The following is a 20,844-nucleotide window of genomic DNA, read 5'->3' as shown; positions in this document are numbered from 1 at the left end:
TTGAAAACATTGCCAGAGATTTAAGACAAAGTGTTCTTACATGGTACTTCATTATCATACATGCTTTCTTATTCAGAGTAGCTATACAATAACTTAATTGCTATTTTTCCCCTCACTTTATTAATCTAAATGCATTAGCAGATCAAATAACTTCAAACTTATATTAAAGCAGTAAAAGTGTCACCATTTTCTCAGTTTTATCACCATTACAGCTCATACAACACTCCCAGTCTGCTCCACAGCAAACTTCCTTGAATTTTAGAAGATTTTTACAAAGCAGTAAAAAAAGTTGATATTCCCTCCTGCTCACTTCTGCCTTTATACCACAGCTCACCCTTGCCTCAGTTGCACGAATGCAAATTTGGTGTAAAATTGAGTAACAGAGCTGATCTCATTAAAAGCCTCTTTTCATCCAGAATAAACCTTATTTCAGTGTCATTTCAATAGGCAATGTCACACTTAATAAATGATTTTATTTCATTCCCTACTTACTGATCTTACAAATAGAAATTCGAAAGGCATTTAAACTTAGAAAACTACATTGTGTTAATTTCTAAAAATTTAATTCTGCAGAGTGGTCTCAGAAAATATGCATCTAATCTGACATTTCTAGAAAGTTACTCATTACATGAGCTAGAATAATTTTAAATCACTCTTGTCCCTTGACCCTAAAGACCATCACAGCCATAAGCAATATCGTTTCTCTTAACCTCATGACATTTCTGCTTTTGAAAAGTCTTTCTCTTGAAGAAATTAATAGTTAAATTACCTTTATAAGTCAGTAACATTGAAAACTCTTAAAACTCTGAGCCATCTTTTTCTCCATTTCCTCTTTCATTTTCTAATGAACTTAATTACTTAACTGGCTCCTAGAAGTACTTCTAAAGTTGGTTTCAACCCAAAGGAACCAAAAAAAAATGCACAAATTCACCCCATATATACAATATGAACAAAAAAAGATTTTAAAATATCGAACAACTTTTAGACCCATACCATAACTCTCATAAAATGTATTCTTTTGATTGTGTCTCAATCAAAGCATTGTTTAAATTGAAGAGTACTCTTCATTAGCTCTATCCGATCCTCATTGGGTTACATTTTGAGATATTTATTTCAATAACCAAAATTACACTCATAATAATAATAATAATAATCTGGCTCAGAGCAAACCACAAAGTAGCTGATAGCTAGTAGCACCTTGATGTGAAACACTGGTTTCTTTTTGTTTAGAAGTGTTTTAAAAGCATGAGCAGTAATTGAATACATCCTTTGGCTAGCAAAGAAATAGGCATTCAGTCAAATAGTGGTTTCCTTGCAGAATAGTCTATACTTTACATCTTGCATATTCACTTGCTAATTATTCCTAAATACATAAATAAATTGTTCAGCATCTTTAATGAATATGCCCCAAGGTTATGGGACTGAGTACGTCTAACGATGTTTTAACAAATAACATTTCACTCAAATTTAAAATAAAGAAAGTTTCCATTTCTTCAGGCTGTAAAGCTTATACCAACATCCTCAAATATAAATCCACACATTACTTTGCCCGAATTGATACACAGCAACATTGCTAAATACCCATGATTCAATTCCATGTTGCTTCAGGTTAAAACAAGCCATACTTCAATGTGCTTAAATACAATTCCCATGGCTACAGCTTTTATAGTACATTCATGCACAGCCTAAATTACTCCTGTGCACAAAGACTTATGGATAATAAGCATGTTGGAAATAAATTATAAAACAGCTTATTTTCTTTTCTGTGAGCACACTGATTTTCACCTTCCAATACAACTTTAAAAAAAAAAAAAAAAAGTGTGTTGCTATTCATACGCCTCAAAATTACCTTTTTAATACAGCTGAAAGAGAAAAAACCACTACTGAAAATGAATTCTGATTTATTATTAGATAGAAATTCTTCTCTAGACAAATGTGGTAATGTATGAGGAAATGTCTGCATGTAGAAGGTATTAAAGAGAAGGGAAAATTATCCTTCCAATTACTAGTAGAGAAATCGATCATTTCTTCTTCATTTTCTATCTGCCATTAAGTTTCAAAAAAAGTGCACCACTTACATGGGAAGGAACAACATGACATATTTCTAGCATTTCTGAATTTGTTTTGCTTATTTAATTTTGCTTATTTTTATCTATACTACAAGCACAAGCCCAAGCTTGGCATACACTATAAATTGAGTCAGTACAAGCACACCCTCTAAGTCAAACTTCAGTTGGCCCTACACAAATTCTTATTATCACAGTTTAAAGAGAACCTTTCATATTCAAATACCATCAATACCAGCATATTCAAATACCATCATCCATAACAAAAAAATTTACACAACTGAGTGGATGCACCAGGTGCCAGGATCAGTAGAAAGGGTGTCTGTGCTCTTCTGTCACTACCAGTTCACAATGCAAGTGGACAAGGCAAAGAAAAGATGTATCAGAAGACACAGGACATGAACTCTACCAGTGATCCAGAAAGTGCTGCTGTCATTATCTCCACAAGGGAGCAGGGAAGAACATTAGGACTTATGGATATGGAAGTTGTCTGTAAGCTATTATTGTGAATGAATCAAATTTTGAGAAACATTTGACCTGCTGCTAAAGCAGGTGCTAAAGCAGGGAACCAGTCACCCTGCCCCCATATGATTTGCACAAGCACATCTGTACAAGAGGCAATTCTGTTCTGCTCATTCCTACAAAAACAAAGAAATTATTATAATACCACTATACTTGCCTTCTGTATTTTTTTCAAATTTCTACAACAGTAATTCAGTATCTCAGATGTGCCACCGATTTTATTTTATTTTAATAGTAGAAAGCAAAGCCTAACTCATCTGCAAATAACTTGAGGTCTTCAAATACCCCAACTCCACACAATGCTATTTTTGGACTCGTGCTATCCATGAATTTAGCAGTTATGATGTGTGTCAGTTCACATGACTCATGGCACATGTCTGACAGCACAAACAACCAGGTGGCAGTGGTTCATGTCCTCTCTTCCTGTCCAGCTGCTTAATCAGCAGTAAAGAAATGCACCAGGAAACTACAGACTACACCATATCTGCCCCACTGGCAAGTAACTTAAGAGATTTTGCAGCATGAGCCTAATTCCTTCTGTTTCAAGACCTGCTCTGGAGAGGAACAATGATAAATGGATGCAAGATGTTAGGAGCAGTGAACACTTTTTCATCACCAATCATTATTTCCTGATATTATTCACTGAGGACATTAATTTAAAATGTAATTATTATTGTTTTGTATAGAGATATGACTGGAAAACAGATTAAGCACTCAAGGGTTTCTGAGCCTAAATGATATAAAACTGAAAAGATAAACATCAATGTTAAATGGGTTTCCACTGTGAAATTATGTAATTATAGACTAGCCTTTACTTAACAGATTTGCTTCTTCTTGTGTATCCATCAACCCTCATCAAAGCTAGAAGGACCCTAACTATACTATTTATTTAACTCTCTAATTTAATTTCCTGTTTACTCATATGGTTTACAATCCGCAGCAGTATCTGGATTCTAGGCTTTCTCATGTTAAAAAATTTCTGTTATCTGTCTTTGATGGTAATGCCATTATGTAATCCATACCTCTGCAATCATGCAATTCAACAATAGGTGCATTACACATATTTCAAGGTAAAGTAGAATGTTTCACAAGTGAACAGTAGTACAGATTTCACATTTGTACCCTGTATTACACCAACTCTGTTGTCTACTGAGCTTATTATGTTATTCTGATCTAGAGACACCCAGGTGATTTCTGGACCTTGTAAACTGAAAGGCTGGTTATGTCTTCCCAGACCTGATTCAGAGACAACTTGGTTTAAGAGAAAAGAAATTGCATTCGCTTTTTGTGAGGTCTCAGAGCTTTCCTCCTGGACTCAAATTCAGTCATCTTTCTCCTCATCATGTTAGACTTTTTTTTGAAGGAACTGGCAAAATTTTATATTGTTGCTTGTGAGCATTCTTTCTAGTGACTTCTGTGACAGCAGTAAGTAAACTTTTCTGAAAGAAATCTCAGTAAGGCTGAACAGTATTTCTTCTAGCAGACTACAAATAATATACATTTGGACTAGAGCCTATAAATTCATTCCTTTGTTGAAGAGTATTTTCATTCTTATAAAAAAAAATCTAATGCATTAGCCTTCATCAAAATGGTGGAAGAAAATTGCAAAAGGACAAATTTTTGGTCTGGTCATGTAGTAGCTTTAAAATTCTGCCTTAAGAACCCTCCTAGATGGATTCTTATCCATTCTTACGCATTAATTATTGACTCCTTACACTTCACTAAGAGTACACACATTATGTTAATATTAAAATATTGCACTAAGCCAAAAACAGAAATCAACAGCACAAAAGCTAAGACCAATCTAGAGCATTTTAGGAAAAAAAAAAAAAAAAAAATCACTGCCACCAAAAAGCTACCTTGAAACTATGAAGCTAATTAACTGCTTTCTATTACTGGTGTACATCCTTGGATACAACAGAACACTCATATTTATGACTAATGATAGGTCTCAAAATTATTCTACTAGTACATGAATTTGAAAAAAAAAACAAAACCAAACCCAAAACAGATAAAGAATGTGTGCCACTAAGAAGAATTAAAAGGAAAAAGTAAAGCTTGCTTGGTTTTTTTTTAAGCTTAATAACTTAGCAATTTTTTTCTTGAACACTCATTAAAACATTATTTGGTTTTCAGCTGAAATAACCCTTCAATCTTCCACCCACAAATGTTTTCCCAGTACTCAAAGAACCATTTACTTTCTTCTTCATGCACCCTGCAAGATTTTCTGCACAACACTGGTGGGTAGAAAACCATGACCTTGCCACTCTTCTAGTATTTTTAGAGATCTCCTGCAACACTTTGATTGCCTGTGTTTGACACTGTCCAAGAAACATACAATTTGTCTTAGGAAAGTTAGTCTTTGTCCAGTGTAGTTTTGCAGTCATTTATATTCTATAAGAAAATTACTTTTGTTATTGCTGTTTTGTTTTATTTTTTAGAAATAAAAAGCTTGTACAGCAATTCTTTTTTTCTCGTTTTTAAAAAAGCTTCCTCTTTACCTCAGCTAATAATTCAATACAATGGAGAGAATGGCCTCTAAAGAAAAAAAAAACAAACCTTTTTTCAACTTCAATAAAAATGGTGCTTGGAAATAGATACTACAGGAGGAAGACCATTGTTCCTATCACTGCAGCTCCTCTGCAGAACTTACTCCCTGATGCTTGTGCTTAATAAACAAAAGCCAGAAACAGAGATGGTGCAGATGGGCTGAGGCTAAAATCCTGACCCGTTTTTCAACCCACCCCTTCTTACCCAGGTCCATGCTTTTTGAGGCTTTCAGATTAATTGATTCAGAATTGGCTGATGTCAAAGATCCGAAGTTGATGTGCTGATCTGATAAATACAGTGCTGAATTTATGATGTGGCTACACAGGGGGGGAAAAAAAAAGACATAAAATATTTAGGTGTCATTTAAAAACACAAGTGAAATAATTAAAGCATGCACAATATACATTTATCCTCCAGTTGCTTGCAACCGTGCATTTTAAAATCAGTTACAGAACCTTAATTTTCTTTTGTGAGACTTAATACCCCCAGCCACCTGTTTTTCATCATGGATGCAAATGTAAGTGCTTAGTGATAACCACTTTTACACAATTCATATTTTATTTAGCAGAAGAGGAACATACTTATACCTGCTGAGGTGTTTTGTTTTGTTTTTTTTTCATTTGCTAGTTCTATTAAACCACTGCATTTCCAAGTAACATGCTACAGAAAGCTGGAAAAAAATACTGTCAATGCTCCTAGCTCAATTCCACTTTGTCCTCCAATATAGAGCTATTTTACAGCCTTGTCCCATTGCTGCAGAGGCTGGAACCTGGAGGTTTCATGGAGGATGCCATAACATTCTGAAAAATTCCAAGGTATCAAGGTGGGGTTTTTTTGTTTGTTTGCTTGCTTGCTTTTTCTGTGTTGTTTTTTTTTTGGGTTTTTTTGTTTTTTTTTTTTTTTGTTTTGTTTTTTTGTTTTTGTTTTTTTGTTTTTTTGTTTGTTTGTTTGTTTTTTTTTTTTGTTTTTTTTTGTTGCTTTTTTTTTCTTTGTTTGGTCTGGGTTGGTTTTTTTCTGTGTCTTTGTGCTTTTATTTGTTTTAAAATTAGTTTACTTCAGTTCAGTCAAATATCTAAACATTTCAAAATTCCACCTAAGTGAAATTCAAGGTAACTTTTACTTATGAGGAGTCAAAACACCTCACTGCAATGCATTTGAAGTTATCCACATCTCTTTTCAATTGGAAACTAGTTTTTGGAATACTCAAACAGAAACATAGCTTAAAAAAATATATTTATTTCCCAAATGTGCAATTAAAAGGCTTAGTTTTATAGAGTTAAAACTCTTTCCCCAGTTTTTTCTCAAATATAATTCCAGCGAAATTAGCAAAATTTGATTTAGCAATTCAGTGTCAAAAGAATTTAATGTAAAACCAATACAACACTGGAAATACAGTCAAGAGAGGAGAAAAGGCCTGTAAATTCATTATGATTTTAATACATCATTATAATTCAATAGCATGGTGTTGATCCTAGCTTGTTGAAAAATCAGGAACAGAGTCTAGCAAACAACTACAGTTGGGAATTTAATGCAGAGTTCCCTTAGTCTGTGTAGACTTTTGTTTGCTTACCATGCCATGCACATATGTCTGGGAGATCAAAAATTATTAATTACTCTGGTGAAATGACTTTATGTCAGTAAAAAGAAAATCACAGAATCACTGAGGATGGAAAGGACCTCAGATCAAGTCCAGTCTAGGACCTAACTAACACCACCACATCAGCTGGACCATGGCACTGCATGGCACCTCCAGCCTTCCCTTAAACACCTCCAGGGATGGTGACTCCACCACTTCCCTGGGCAGTCCATTCCAGTTCCTGTTCACCCTCTCCATGAGGAAGTGCTCTCTGATATCCAACCTAAACCTCCCCTGGCACAGCTTCAGGCCATGCTCACTCACCCTGTCACTTGCTGACTGGGAGAAGACCCAACACACACCTGACTACAGCTCCCACTCAGGTACTTAGGGTGATAAAATTTCCCCCAAAGTCTCCCCTTCTTCAGACTAAACAAGCCCAGCTTCCTCAGCCTCTTCTCATAAGATTTTCCCTCTACACCTTTCATCAGCCTTGTTGCATTCAAGGTATCCATAATAATATATATATACTCTTTGGTAATATGGGCTATCAATCATCTAAAGGGTAGTTTTTAATCAGTCATGCTCACAAAGACAGAAATAAGGCTAATGTTTTAGTTGAAATTTATATTTTCCTGCATCATTGCAGGAAATAGTTTCATGACTGTCAAAACTGTGAAATGACACAAAATGAGTAAACAGTGTTCAACACTGAATTTTGTCCTGATTTGGGCCAGGACAAAACTAATTTTCTGTCCTGTAATTTTGCATTGAGCTAAGTCTCTTCTAAGTAGCTGCAATTGCTGAAATTAACACCAAGTTCCTCGGTCAGAGTCAGCTTCTAGGGTTGGTAACACTTGATGTTTATAGTTAACTGCTAGGGGATGGTGTGGAGAACCAAGGACACTGCTCTGTTCTGAGAAACATCTTATGCTCCAGAAAGAGAAAGGGAGTCTCCAACCTTCCTTTAGGGAGGAAAAGACAAGACCAAAACTGACCAAATGGAGTATTCCATCCCATACATGTCGTACTCAGTATTAATTTGAGGGGTCATCAGGGTCAAGTCCCTTCCTTATTCTGGTCCTTCATCTATGGCTGGCATCGTGGGAGGATTCCATCCTTTCATCTGCCTGTGGTCCTGATCCCTGAGATCCTGACTCTGCGTGTTCCTGCCTCCAGATCCCAGCTGCTGCTGACTCCAGGAGTCCAGCCTGGGACTTTCCCAGGGCTGCCCTGCAGCCTCAGTTGCGATGTGAGTGTGACTGGAGGGAAGGGGGGAGGAATGTGGTATTGGTTTTGTGTATATTTGGTTCTGGGGTTTTTTTTCTTCAATATTTTTTCTTTTTTATAATTACTGTTTCATTAAAGCTGTGTAGTTTAGTTTCCAACCCATAAGTCTCTCTCCCTTATTCTCTCTCCTTTCTTTATCAGGGAGGGGATTAATCAAGAGCATTTGTCATTCAGTTAATTGCTGGCCCCGTATTAAACCGTGACAAATTTTCAGCATTAGAAGTATAAGTTGAAATGATGCTTTAAACTGAATCCTGTGCTACTTGGGACAAAATATATGCCACCATGAGCTTCAACACATTTACATTTTTTTCTGCACTTCCAAACTTCTGCATTGACTAAGGAAATTAAAACCTACAGCTGCCTCTAAGCACACGAGCCTTTACAATAGGTATTCTTAAAATGTCTGAAAAATCTTACCAATGCATTTACAACTGGTAAAGTATCTGTTAATTTTTTCCCCCTACACATTTCAATGTTCAGATTTCCTGAAGCTTCATTTTGAATCCTGAGGAATGCCTTTAGCTGACGTGCTGTATATGGAGATTCAGTTTCCTACAAACTGAATTCAGCAAAGACTTTTAAAATTTTAAGAGACTTCAGATACTGCATCTACACAAAGCATTCATTGGTATGGTTTTAAATACCCTTTTTTTTTCAAGTGGGATTATGTTTTGGTTTTTGGGGTTTTTTTTGGTATTGATTTTTTTTAATTTTAATGAACAGATGCAGGGTACTGTGTTCCATATATGACAACACAAATTAAAAATGCACTAAAAAGCTAAACCACCATTCCCAGCTTATATTAAAGGACCATTCAGGTGACTGTAAGAATGGTGGTACAAGTTTTTACCAAATAAAAAGTGAGTCTAAGATCAATTAGAACTACTGCCACAACCACTTATGAGAAATTAAGGCTGTAACTATTAAGAAGAGCCAAAGTCCAACCTATGATTATAATCCTCATTCAGCAAATCCTCACTGGGATGTCGTGGGAGAGGTGGAGGGGTTTCATTTTCACCATTGCCATGATCAGACACTGGAAATTCTGAAATAAAATTTTTAAAGAAGTTAAAATAAGCCTCAGAAACAAGTACATTACAACAGTTCATTGATTATTTACTGTACTGGAAGGCCTCAAGCAGTCCTGAAGTGAGTCACAGATTATTCAAATCCCTAAACAAACTAAACTAGAATAAAAATCACACCAAATAGAAAATATACACCTTGGGATTTCCTGAAGAGATGCTTGTCAGATTTCAAGATGTATAATTAAAGATAAATATAGGGAAAACATGCTTATAGTGAAGTTGAACACATGGCACAAATTGCTTTAGTCCATTTGAGTGGTTTTTCACTTCTACAAAGTCACATTCTCACTTATTCATAGTTTCATTCCCTTTGATTTGGAGCATTTACCATCTTTCAAGTACAGAAGAGAACCACATTCTCAGCAAAGAGTTCAGAAGAAACTTCTGGTATATTATGACAAGAAAAGAAAGAGGCTTTTCTGAATTACGGTCTTCATTTCCTATGATTATGGTGATTCCATTTTTAACCTTTACAGAAGGCATTCAGCTCACACCAGAAAATTACTTAGGGCCAAAGGAAAAAAAAAAATTAACTACTCAATCAAACCACACAAAGTATTCTAAGCAGTAATACTCATATACCTGTAGTATTCAGTGTGACTGCTTTAGGCCAGTTCATTAATGTGCTGCAAATCTACCACTCAATCAAAAGGTCTAATCTTATACAGTGTCCCTATATTTTTCAATGTAGGATATCTTCACCCCTCCAAAACTTAACAGGAAACATGGACATGGAATAATTCTTGAGTTTCAATGGCAGATAAGAAATTACACAATATTGCCACACCACACCTCCATGTGACCTGTTGCGTTGTACTGAAAGGCACTAGATATTTGCACAATCTTGAGTGAAAGTATTAGCCTAACTTGTGAGAAAAAGTGTTTACAGGTAGAGGATCAAGCCAGACAGCCATAGAACACATTTATTAGATCAGAATATTAAGACAGTTCCCTAAAAGCAAGCAAACAAACAAAAAACCACAACAAAGCTCGACTACTAGCTCAAGAATCCTGTAAAACTCCTATTGACTAGATAGCCTCATAGAGATCAGAAAGATAAGACATAGTTAAAACTCTCAGGAAAAGTGAGACTGTCATAAGAAGAAAATGAAGGTGAGCAGACGAGAACAAGACCTTAAAAATATGGATTGCCAGTCTGAGACAAAAGATATGTATGCTACCTAACATATATGCACAAGGGCTTTTTGCATTATGATCCCATTCTCTCAGGTTGCAATTTAAGGACAGAAGAGATGATGAGTAAATGGGAAGTTCTCACAGTAAAAAGAATTCAGAACACCAGAAGTCGTACTGCTTTAAGTAATTAAATTTTTTGTAATTAAATTATTTGAATGATAAATCAAAAGATAAAAAATTAAAAAAAAAATCACATCACACCCTACACCCAGTCTTACCCCATTTACACAGCCTCTGATAGCCATAGCTAGAGAGATTGTGCATATCATGAAGTTATATTAACTTTGATTCCCAGTAATTGATACATCAGTTCATGAAGACTGTTTGAGGACTGGTTACCACTGCATTTTTCTTGCAGTAATCAAATGATACACTCAGCAAAATATAAGATGTCCCGAGCAAATAAGGACATGATCACAAGGGACTACAGCTCCTAGCAAAATGAGAGCAGGTGCAAAAGAGTGAGAGCATTTAATCACAGAGACAGTCACTGGCTCCACATGCAAGACCTCAGGAAATTATCTTAACAGATCTAGAGTGATTAGAGAAACAGCTAGGGAACTAAGCAAAATACACTGAATTTTCAGATACTAAACAGTTTAGGAGTATATGCAATTGACTCTGCCTGTGAAATACATGTAATGTTTACAAGCAAAATTTAAACATTAATTTAACATGTTACATCTGTGAATTGCTAAGGGTGATTTAGAAATTAAAACCACATTCTCATTTTAAGGAAAGGTACAGCACTGAAGCAGATGGAATGTAGAAAATGTACAGTGGGTTTATACCATGACAACTCTAGATGTTGGCAACACCAGGGGAACTCAGTGTGCTGACTCTAAGAGAAATTGCATGGAGGGTGGAGAGGAGTGAAGATACCACATCCATGCTCTGTGGCAACAATGGAGTTCAGAGGTACTATGGAACCAACCAGATTGACTTTTGATACCCTGAGCCAATGACCTGCCAACTTTTGACAAAATGCTGTCCTTTAGGTGAACTTTGCTCATTATAATCTCATTATAGGACCAAACACACCTCCATCCCCAAAAGTAACCCATGTCCAAGGTGTGATAACCCTTCACTGAGCTTGCACTCTGAATTTTCTCTGGGCTGTACCTTTAAATGTGAAGCAAGAGAACTTTGCACCGATCATGATAAAGGTGTGTCTGACTAGAGTCACTCAAGATCCACCTGTGATGTAAAAAAGCATAGAAGTATCTAGAAAGGGAAAGGATGATGGGACGACTGCAGGGACAACTCCATTCTCCTCACCTCTTGGCCCTGTTGATGGGCTGAGCCTCTCTTCCCCCTGCATCAGGACACCTTTGGAAGATTCAAACACTGGACTGTACCAAGTGTCTCTCCAGGAACAGTGTAAATGTCTACAGAGTTACTTTCTTTACATGTGTTGTAGCCAGGCTGTTTTACTTATAACCCAGGCATTTGCACTTGCTCTGCAGACAGTGAATTTCTGATGGGAAGCCCAAAGAGCATGTACAGGGCTGCTTCAATAAAGTGCCCTATTCATTAACCTGGCTGTGAGAAATTCCACTGAACAAGGAGCAAATTCTTTAATTGTGGCCATGATAGTTCACAAGCATGACTGCACAGCTAGTGCAGCATTAACAGTGCATCAGGACTTATCACTGTCCAGTGTATGTACTGTCTGTGACCAGACTGTTAATGCAAACTTGGCTGCCACTCAGAACCTAAGTCCAGCCACCACCAGCTCCTCTAACATCTGAGGGTCAGCTGGAAGATAAAAAAGTGAGTTTATTTTCTGCCAAATTACTAAATCCTTTTAACACAAAAACTTAATTTTCTATCTTGAAATTATCACGTGCATTATCTATCTTGAAACAGATGCTTGTACAACCATGAAGCTCAGCAGCCTGTGGTAGTAGAGAGAGTTTACATGTATTCTACTGTTTAACCAGAGAGATGACAGCATGTCCCCATTAAAGGTATTAAATGTAGGGTTACAAGAAATACAGAAGAACCTCTAATGAAACACATTCCAGTAATCTTTCAAAATCAGAAACATAAAGCTGCTGGCACCAAAATGTCATTTCTTGAAGAGGTTGTTCTAAAAAACACTGAATCTGTGCAACAGCTGGGTAAGAAGAAGCGAGGACTTGAAAGCAGCAAGTATTGCTCATGCAAAAAGAGAACAAATGCTGGCATTTCAATACTGGATCAGTGTCCCCTCCCCCTTTATTTAAATATCAACAGGAAAGACAAAGTTTATAGCTTTGGCTATAATCACCTTTTCCCAGACATTAGTTTTTCTTACTCATACATATTTAAAAAGACTCTTTAAAAAGACAGCAATATTAGCAGGGCAAGCTTCAGTGTCTTTTTGCTGAGCTTTTATATTAATTTTATCCGCAGGAACAGTGAATGATACTGAAAATCACTTACTGGAAAACACTAATTGAGAAACTGACATTTTGTGAAAAAACAGCTCCTGTCATTAAATTCTTACCTTATGACCTATATTATGCTAAAAATCTCTTCCATCTTTTATTATTCTTTGCACAACGTACCATCCAAACTTGTACATCCAAGATCTGGATAGTATGCCTTAGAAATGTACAAGGAACTGTTCTCATGGAATGGTTTGGGTTGGAAGGCACCTTAAAGATCATTTAATTCCAACTCTCCTGACATGGGCAGGGACACCTTCCACTAGACCAGGTTGCTCAAAGCCCCATCCAGCCTGGCCTCGAACATTTCCAAGGAGGGGGCAGCCACAACCTCCCTGGGGAACATGTTCCAGTGCCTCATCACCCTCACAGAAAACAATATCTTATTAATACCTAATCTAAATCTATTGTCTTTCACAGTCATTGTAGCAGCCTACCAAATTACATTTAGCAGGCCACCCAGATTCCTCAGTTGTCTAGGGAAGTGGGAAAAATAATGCATAATTCAGCTGCATCAAAGAATTTTCTTTTCTACTGGAAGGCATGTAAGTATGTATTTGGCTTGAAGGATAGGAGAACACTTAAAAGAATAAGGGGTCAAGACCATCTCAAATACTTGAATATTTCAATTAATTAGTATCTTGCCAAGTCCCACACAAGTTGGACAGATAGTAAAGTATGTCATCATAAATAAAAGATGACAGGAAAATAAGTGGTCTGAAAGCTCTTACACGCTTGCATATACTCATAGGTTTTCATTGTAGAATGTACATGGCTACCTCAATCTTTAAAGAAGTCCATTAATTTAATTCCAACTTTTAAATTAAAGGAATTTTTCCACCTTTGGACAGATTTTACCTTCAGTCTGAAGTAATCAAGTGTACTTTATGAATAACATGCTTTTGTCTACATTTATTGACTTTCTAACAAATTCTGACATGATCTAAGAATTCAATGCAAAAATGATTGTACTCATTAAAGATACATACAAAATAAACATTTTGACAACATATATTCTGCACTCTTAATTTGCTTTTTATCCAACCTTACATGTTAGGGCAGCGAGCTAGAAACTATTACTTAAACTGGAATTTATGCCAGGAATCTAATTCACAACTTCTGAGTCAGCTCTCCCACCTCTGCTGAGTCTTCAAGCCTCAGAGTAACATAGTGTGCACTTACCCTAATTAACTGCTTTTCTAGTGGCTGTGGTTTTCAAAAAAAAAAAAAAAAAAAATCCAAATCCAAACCCACTTTGCACTTTCTTTTAGCACAGAGAGGATGTCTAGAGATTACCTTTTGTTCTTTCCTGAGGACTGCGTGTTACAAACTGCTGAAGAATGCTTCCATTGTGTCGGGAATCAGCTGCCAAGGTATGACTCCCATCAAAGCCTGATTTTTGAAAGACTCCCTGGTCTGAGTGTTCCTAAGGAAAAAAACAGAGCCACACATTGCAGCAAAGAAATGAAATGTTCAATAATGCAGAAGATCAGCCAGCAGTACATACAGTGCACAGACACAGTGATGTGTTCGCTGTACATTGATTCCTTTCAAATGAGAAACTTCAAAGTTATCTTTGACTGGTTTGCTTACCATGAAATAGGGCAGTATCTAAGCAATCACAGCCATTAAGAATGATGCACAAAAAATGAAAACTGTTTTTTTTTTTGGTGACCCACAACTGGCTTCATGCAAATTCTCCATCTGGGAGGGCAGCTTGTGACATTGTCAACACAAGAACATGGGCAATGCCAACGGTATTTTTTTGCCAGCCAGCTGGTTCCCTTCTTTTACAGACTGAGTACATATGTTCTGATGATGACACACTAGTGCAGTTTTGCAAGTAAGAAGTTACACCAAACTCTCAAATGCAGGTCTTCTGGCTAAACTCCTGTCACATATCTAGTCAGCTTTTCTTTGGAGAGATATTTCCCACCCTATACATACAGTATTGCCTGATTTATACTCCTTAGCAGTTGCTCAATAGAAAAAAGGGTAAAAAATAAAAATAATAAATCACAGTTTCTAAAATCAGGACAGACTCGGAAAGACAATTCTGTACTCATTACAAAAAAAACCCACAGGAATATTATGGTTAGTTTCAAAACAACCTTTATGGTTTCTGTGATTTTATACCTGCTTTTTCAAGGCAGCTCCAACTGCCTTCAATTTTTAAAGTGCACATTCATTATGCCAGCAAATGTTACGCTAAATGAGATTTAAATAAATAATTCCTTAAATGTCATAGTCACATCTACAGGAGAAATGCATTTATGGAAACAGTATAATTTCTTTGTAAAATGATGCAAGAGGTTTAATGCACTGGCAAGTGATTGTCTGCAAACCAATGTGTAAGAAAAGACAATGCGTTACCTCATCTTGCAACCTGCCTTTCCAGATTAATTAAATAAAGATAACACAATCAAATAATAAATGATAAAATAGTAATAAAATAACAATAGATTAATAACAATAACGTTTTTAAAACGGAAAAAATGCACCTGAGAACACAAATCAATGCCAGGATGCTCCTGGCTATATATATATATATAGCCATATATATGGCTATAAATGTAGTCTCAGTGGACCGGGTAGCACATGCAACATTCTTTCCAGCATGAGCCATTTAAAGATGCTCTTTTGAACCTCTGTACAGACACACAGACACCACATGGCCACTGACAAATCTTCTCCTTCTCATTAATGAAAACCCTTCAGTTTACATAGAATTCCTTACATCACGATTTCCTCATTTACTACTTTCTCAAGGATTCTGCAAGCTAAATTAAGCCTTGCAGCATCCAAATTACTACTGCACTGGAGACTTGCAGGCAGTGGGATAGGGAGCCTTGAACAATAACAATAAATCTGCTTTTTCAGATCTTCGATAAATGACACAATGACATCAATATCTCAACAACTGCTCAGTAACAGCCCTAATTAGAGTATTCTGCTTATAAAACAAATCTGTCATGGAAGACCTCCATTAGTGTCCTGACCAGTAAAAACAATAATGCATTTCTAAACATATTCTCCTTCTACCAAGCTGAGTTGCAGTACTCAGGAAGCTGTTTTGGGAAAATGAAAGAACAGACAACAACCCATTTTTCCTGTGGTCTCCAGACTCAAATGGAATTACAATTGAACCTAAAGACAACCCTATAAAAATTAATTCCTGTCTAAAATGAATTTGATTCAATCAAGACCTCATTATGCATTCTTCACAGGGCATGAGTCAAGATTATTTACCTCTTTCATACATCTGGTTAATGTATAAAACTATACTTAACTATAAAAGCAGCCTCATGCTTTTCTCAGATCAATCATGCTTGATTGGAAGTTTTTTAAAAAAATAACTTGGCTTTTGTTAGCTGAAGAAATCCAGCAGAATAAGAAATAAGCTTTTTTTAAAGGTGAGTTATCTTTCTTAAATCACAAGAGTGCACAATAAATACATCATATACTTTGTAATTCTTCCTTACAGAATAATGCTTTGTCACATACAAAACAAACAAAAAAATGTTTTCCTCTAACATATTCCAGAATTGCTAATATTTCTCTGGCAAGATTGAAATCAGTGCGGTTTTTGCAAAATTTTCTTTCAAAAAAGCATCATGTTTGGAAAGTAATACACTTCTAAATTTATTTCTCAGTCAATTAATGATGCTAGTAAGTAAAACTGAAAATTATCAGGAAAATATAAAGAGTTAATTATACTAAAAGAAACTTGCATTGTCTTGCTCTGACATTTTATGCAAATACACCCAAAACCATGATTCTTCTAAATATTTTAAAATGTTCCAGCAATACTCATTAAGAAGCTTGAAATAGTATCTTGGAATTTTATAATGGCATTTATTACAGCCTTTTATACCACAAATCCACTAGTAAGGAACTGTACAGATGTTGAAAAACTATTAAAATATTTACTCAAAGGTCAAAAGTGGGGTGTGTAACAAGGGCTGGCAGTATACATACACGCATACTATCTATAGATATAGACCAAGATGAGGAAACAGGGTGCATGTGTGCATGCATACATCAAAGAGAGGGAACAAAAGAGATCAATAAAACCAACCCTTTTAAAAATAAGAGATGATTGACAAACATCAGTTTATATAAGATCCAGAAAAAACAGCCACTAAAATGGCTTTCTCCTCTTATTTGTTACCTTAGTTAAGCAAGTTTTATCTTAATGAACTCAGAAACCCATCCTGAAGGAGTAGCCTTCAACTGATCAGGGAAAGTAAAATAGAAATTCCTTGAAGATCAAAAAGAGAAAAAAAACAGAAGAAAAACTTCTTGTGTGGGAGAATATAAAAGGATCAAAAGACCATTGAAAGAAAAAAAGGAAGAAAAAAAAAAAAAAAAGTGAATTAAAATACTAATGAAATTGAACAAGAGATAAAGAAGTAAAATCCAAGTCAAGTCATATTAAGACATTAAGGTGCCTGATCATGACAACAAATGAAATCAAAAGAATTCAAATGGTCTCTATCTCAGCTGTATCAACACATTAATCCTACATTAACCCTCTTGGGGACCACAATTACTTTTGCTCGAATACTTGTCTGTATCAACCAAAAAAACTGTGTGAATCCTGACTCCAGACAGTCAAGAATTAATTCTGCCAGGAGGTCTCTCTTTGACCGAGACTTCTTTCACCACCTCTTACATGTAAAAACATTGGGATCAGAAAGACATTTTTAAAAATAAATGCATTTACTACATCACCTCTGATGGCACTTCCAGCCTACGGAGAACTACCAGCTGGATCCTCCCCCGGATGTTCCCCTTCATGGACATGGAGCGTCTCAGGGTTTCCATGGCCTCGTGATTGGACTTGCCCAAAAGTGACTCCCCATTTACTGCAACAAGCTGATCATTTACTCGCAAACGACCATCCTACAAGCAAAAAACACACCAAACAAACAAAAAATTAAAAACATAAAGAATTATCAAGCAGGGGTGTTACATACAGGAAAGCAAGGTGCACAGAATGAGGCATTGCTTCCTAAAATTTAAGAAACAAGAGACTGCATAGCACCAGGTCTTCAAAACAAAAAAACTTGGTGTCCATGAATTGCCCATTTTTTTCCTTCATTTACTGCATTTCAGGAAGACTTCATAGGACAATTACAAACACAGAAGTGCATGAACAGGCAGGCTGGTTCTTTTTTCATGGACAATTAATTTTCTATCATTTCTGAAAAGGAAACAGGAAAAGGAGGTTTTGGTTGGTTAAAAGGACCCACACCACAGCTGTTAGTAGCTGAAGTGTGACCAGGAAGGAGCATTGGTTTAAAAGGCTTGAAAACCATTTTAAAAATGGCTTAAAACTTTGAAGAGGGCAGATTAAGGTTAAACATTAGGAAAAAATCCTTTCCAGTGAGGGCAGTGAGAAACTGGAACAGGTTGATCAGAGGTGTGGGTGCCCTTTATCTATAAGTGTTCAAGGCCAGGTTGGACGAGGCCTTGAGGAACCAGAACTAGTGGGAGGTGTCCCTGCCTGTGCAGGGGGGTTGAAACTGGATGACCTTTAAGGTCCCTTCCAACCCAAACCATTCTATAAGCCTATGATTCTATGATACTGCAAGATATTTTCCATGCATTATATTATGTGATATCAGGGTCTGTAAGAAACACCTACAAAAAAATTGTCTTACAGTCTCACTATTGTCTTTTTACCTTGTCACAATTACCATGCCACCTGATGGGGTAGTGTTCTGTTCTCAATTCAGAATGGTAAGATGTAATCATCCCTATTTTAATTAATGTAGTCCATGTCTTTTAATGACCAAACCTGCTGCCAATAACAAAAATATGGTTGGGCCACACCAAGTAGCCTATGCTATTGAAAAAGTCCCTCAGTTTCACTGTGAAGGTTAAGTGACATCTGTGGAAGTAATAAGGCTGTGGACACAGCTATTTGTTATTTAGGAGTATTATTGCTGTTATTATTATCTGTGATTTATTTCTTTTCATAAAAGCATGTGCCCTGGACTTTTGTCTCTTTAACTAGAAAATAAGGTTTATTTAATTAAGACACAAGAGCTCCATTTAAAGCCTGTCAAGTTCGCAATTATTAAGTTGGCAACAGCCCTCAAAAGAAGGAAGAGAGAACAAGAAACTGAAGACTTCCAACATAGAAGGGCAGTAAAGAATAGCAGGGAAAGAATTTGTTTAGAAGTATATTGTATGGTTAAAATGGATCCGATTCATTCATGAGATCTTTACATACTCTTTGTAAAGCATTGTCAGAACAGTTTACATATTTTATGTATCTGAATAATCCAATCTAAATTTGCTTTTCAATTTTTATGTTTTCTATTTTGCTGCCAGGTATAAGTCATTTGTGCTGAAATGAGGTACAGTAGCTATGAAAAATACAGTTTTCTTATTTTTGTAGGAACTGGGTATCATCATTACCACAGCAGAGTATGAATAGCTACAGAGCTGAAAACTGCAGAATTTACCAGAATACAAAATAAACTGGGACAAGAAGATGGAAAGACAGAATTAGGAAGTGAGTCACTCAGGGAAGGAAAATGAAGAGATATTAAACTTTTCTGGGAAGGGAATAGCAATACTATTTGTAAAACATACCAAACTCTCTCCCATTTTTCTACTGAATTTTTCATGCCAACGTAAATTTACATACAACAAAGTCAATAGGCTGATCTCACCCTTTCTCTACATACAAAATGATGCCATCACACATGGCAAAGTTTAGGAGAGAAGAGTTATCACTATTGAACAGGGAGTTTTATTATTTGCACATGTTGCAATTCCCTTGTGTTCTATCAAAATTTGCTGAATGAAGCCATTCACAGCAAGAGGAGTTTAAGGAGAAATATATTTTTTTTTTTAGTTTCTGTGAGCCTTTGAAAATTTGACAGGTCTTCATGTCCTCCTATGGTCCTACATGTTCTCAGATTACTTCTTTGTGGCTAAACACCCATGTAGAAGTATCTGTTAAACATTCTTACTAAAGCACACATAAATACAATGTCAAATGCATCTTAATGTGACTACATCTGTTGACTATGCAACTGTTCTGAACACAATGCATATTTTTAAATTAATCACTGCAGCTTCAGAATGCTCTGAATTGCTGGATTATTAACTTGCATTGTAATACTTTTGTATGAGGCTCTGTATTTCGTTATATTTTAATAATATCAGTTCTTAACTGAAGCATCTCCCCTTTTCCCACTCTGTTCCATGCTCTGCTTGAGTTCAATACTTCAGCTATGATAGAAGAGAAAAGGTGTGCATGCTTTATAAATTCTGATAAACCACACTTGTTAAGCCACCTGTACAAGGTAGGTTGGAAGACAGCTGAACTCTCTTCTCACATATGCTCAGGTAGAAGTTATTTCACGGAAAAACCTTTTGCTGTTTTAAAGATTGAAAAAAACGTATCTCAATGTCCAGTTTCCAAACACAGATTTTCATATCACTGGTGTTATGGCCTGGTTTAGAAGACTGAACTGCAAGACAATCTTCTTGGCATAAAATAAGCTAAATGTTGTTTTAATGTGTTTTTTCTTTTATGTCTGAAAGGCGGGTTTTTTTGCAGCTTCTGAGTAGAAAAATAACATTTGGCATTTCAGCAAAACAGTTTTCAAATGGGTATCTGAAATTCTAAGTGAGCTATTCTCATAAAGGGTAAAGCTACCATCCATTTGCTTACTAAAAACTGTTGGTTTTATTTAATGAAAACTTACAGCAAGGGGTAGAACCTACAACCATATGGCTATCACAGTCAGGGAGTCACAAGAATCTCATGCTTTTTACAGTAGAGCATGGAGATAAAATGCCATGTTCTTCAAAGACTTATGTTTTTAATCAAAGCATATCTAGTTATTTTCCTTATCACATTAATGACATTTCACTCAAAAGAAATTCCTTGATGGCACTGATTGGTGTAATCCAATTTCCCCATCCACTTAACACAACAAGCAATGTTTACTTCAGCAGCACTCAGAAGCCTAAAGGAGGTTCAAGATACACCATGTTTTGATTTGAACAAATTCACAAGTAGAAAATATTCCATTAATTCTGCATTTCAGCTGCAACAGACAGCAAGTACCTGATCACCAGGAATGTACCACAAG

General features: G+C 36.1%; 1 protein-coding gene across 5 annotated transcripts in view; it reads right to left on the bottom strand.

Annotated features, from left to right (window-relative positions):
• Positions 1-20,844, bottom strand: part of PARD3B (par-3 family cell polarity regulator beta) — a 375,207-nt gene that overhangs the window by 171,038 nt on the left and 183,325 nt on the right. For 3 of the 5 annotated variants that reach the window (XM_071747007.1, XM_071747008.1, XM_071747012.1), the window contains exons 12-15: positions 17,459-17,629; positions 14,021-14,150; positions 8,953-9,052; positions 5,343-5,455 (exon numbers count right to left, since the gene is read on the bottom strand). In XM_071747007.1, the coding sequence (XP_071603108.1) occupies positions 5,343-5,455; positions 8,953-9,052; positions 14,021-14,150; positions 17,459-17,629 (514 nt within the window). The remainder of the gene's footprint in view (positions 1-5,342; positions 5,456-8,952; positions 9,053-14,020; positions 14,151-17,458; positions 17,630-20,844) is intronic. The other 2 variants (XM_071747010.1, XM_071747011.1) reach the window with 1 other exon arrangement.

This window comes from Heliangelus exortis, chromosome 6 (genome assembly GCF_036169615.1).
Source record: "Heliangelus exortis chromosome 6, bHelExo1.hap1, whole genome shotgun sequence".
NCBI lineage: Eukaryota > Metazoa > Chordata > Aves > Apodiformes > Trochilidae > Heliangelus > Heliangelus exortis.
The sequence above is the reverse complement of the archived record's forward strand: the minus strand, read 5'-3'. Positions and strand labels throughout refer to the sequence as shown.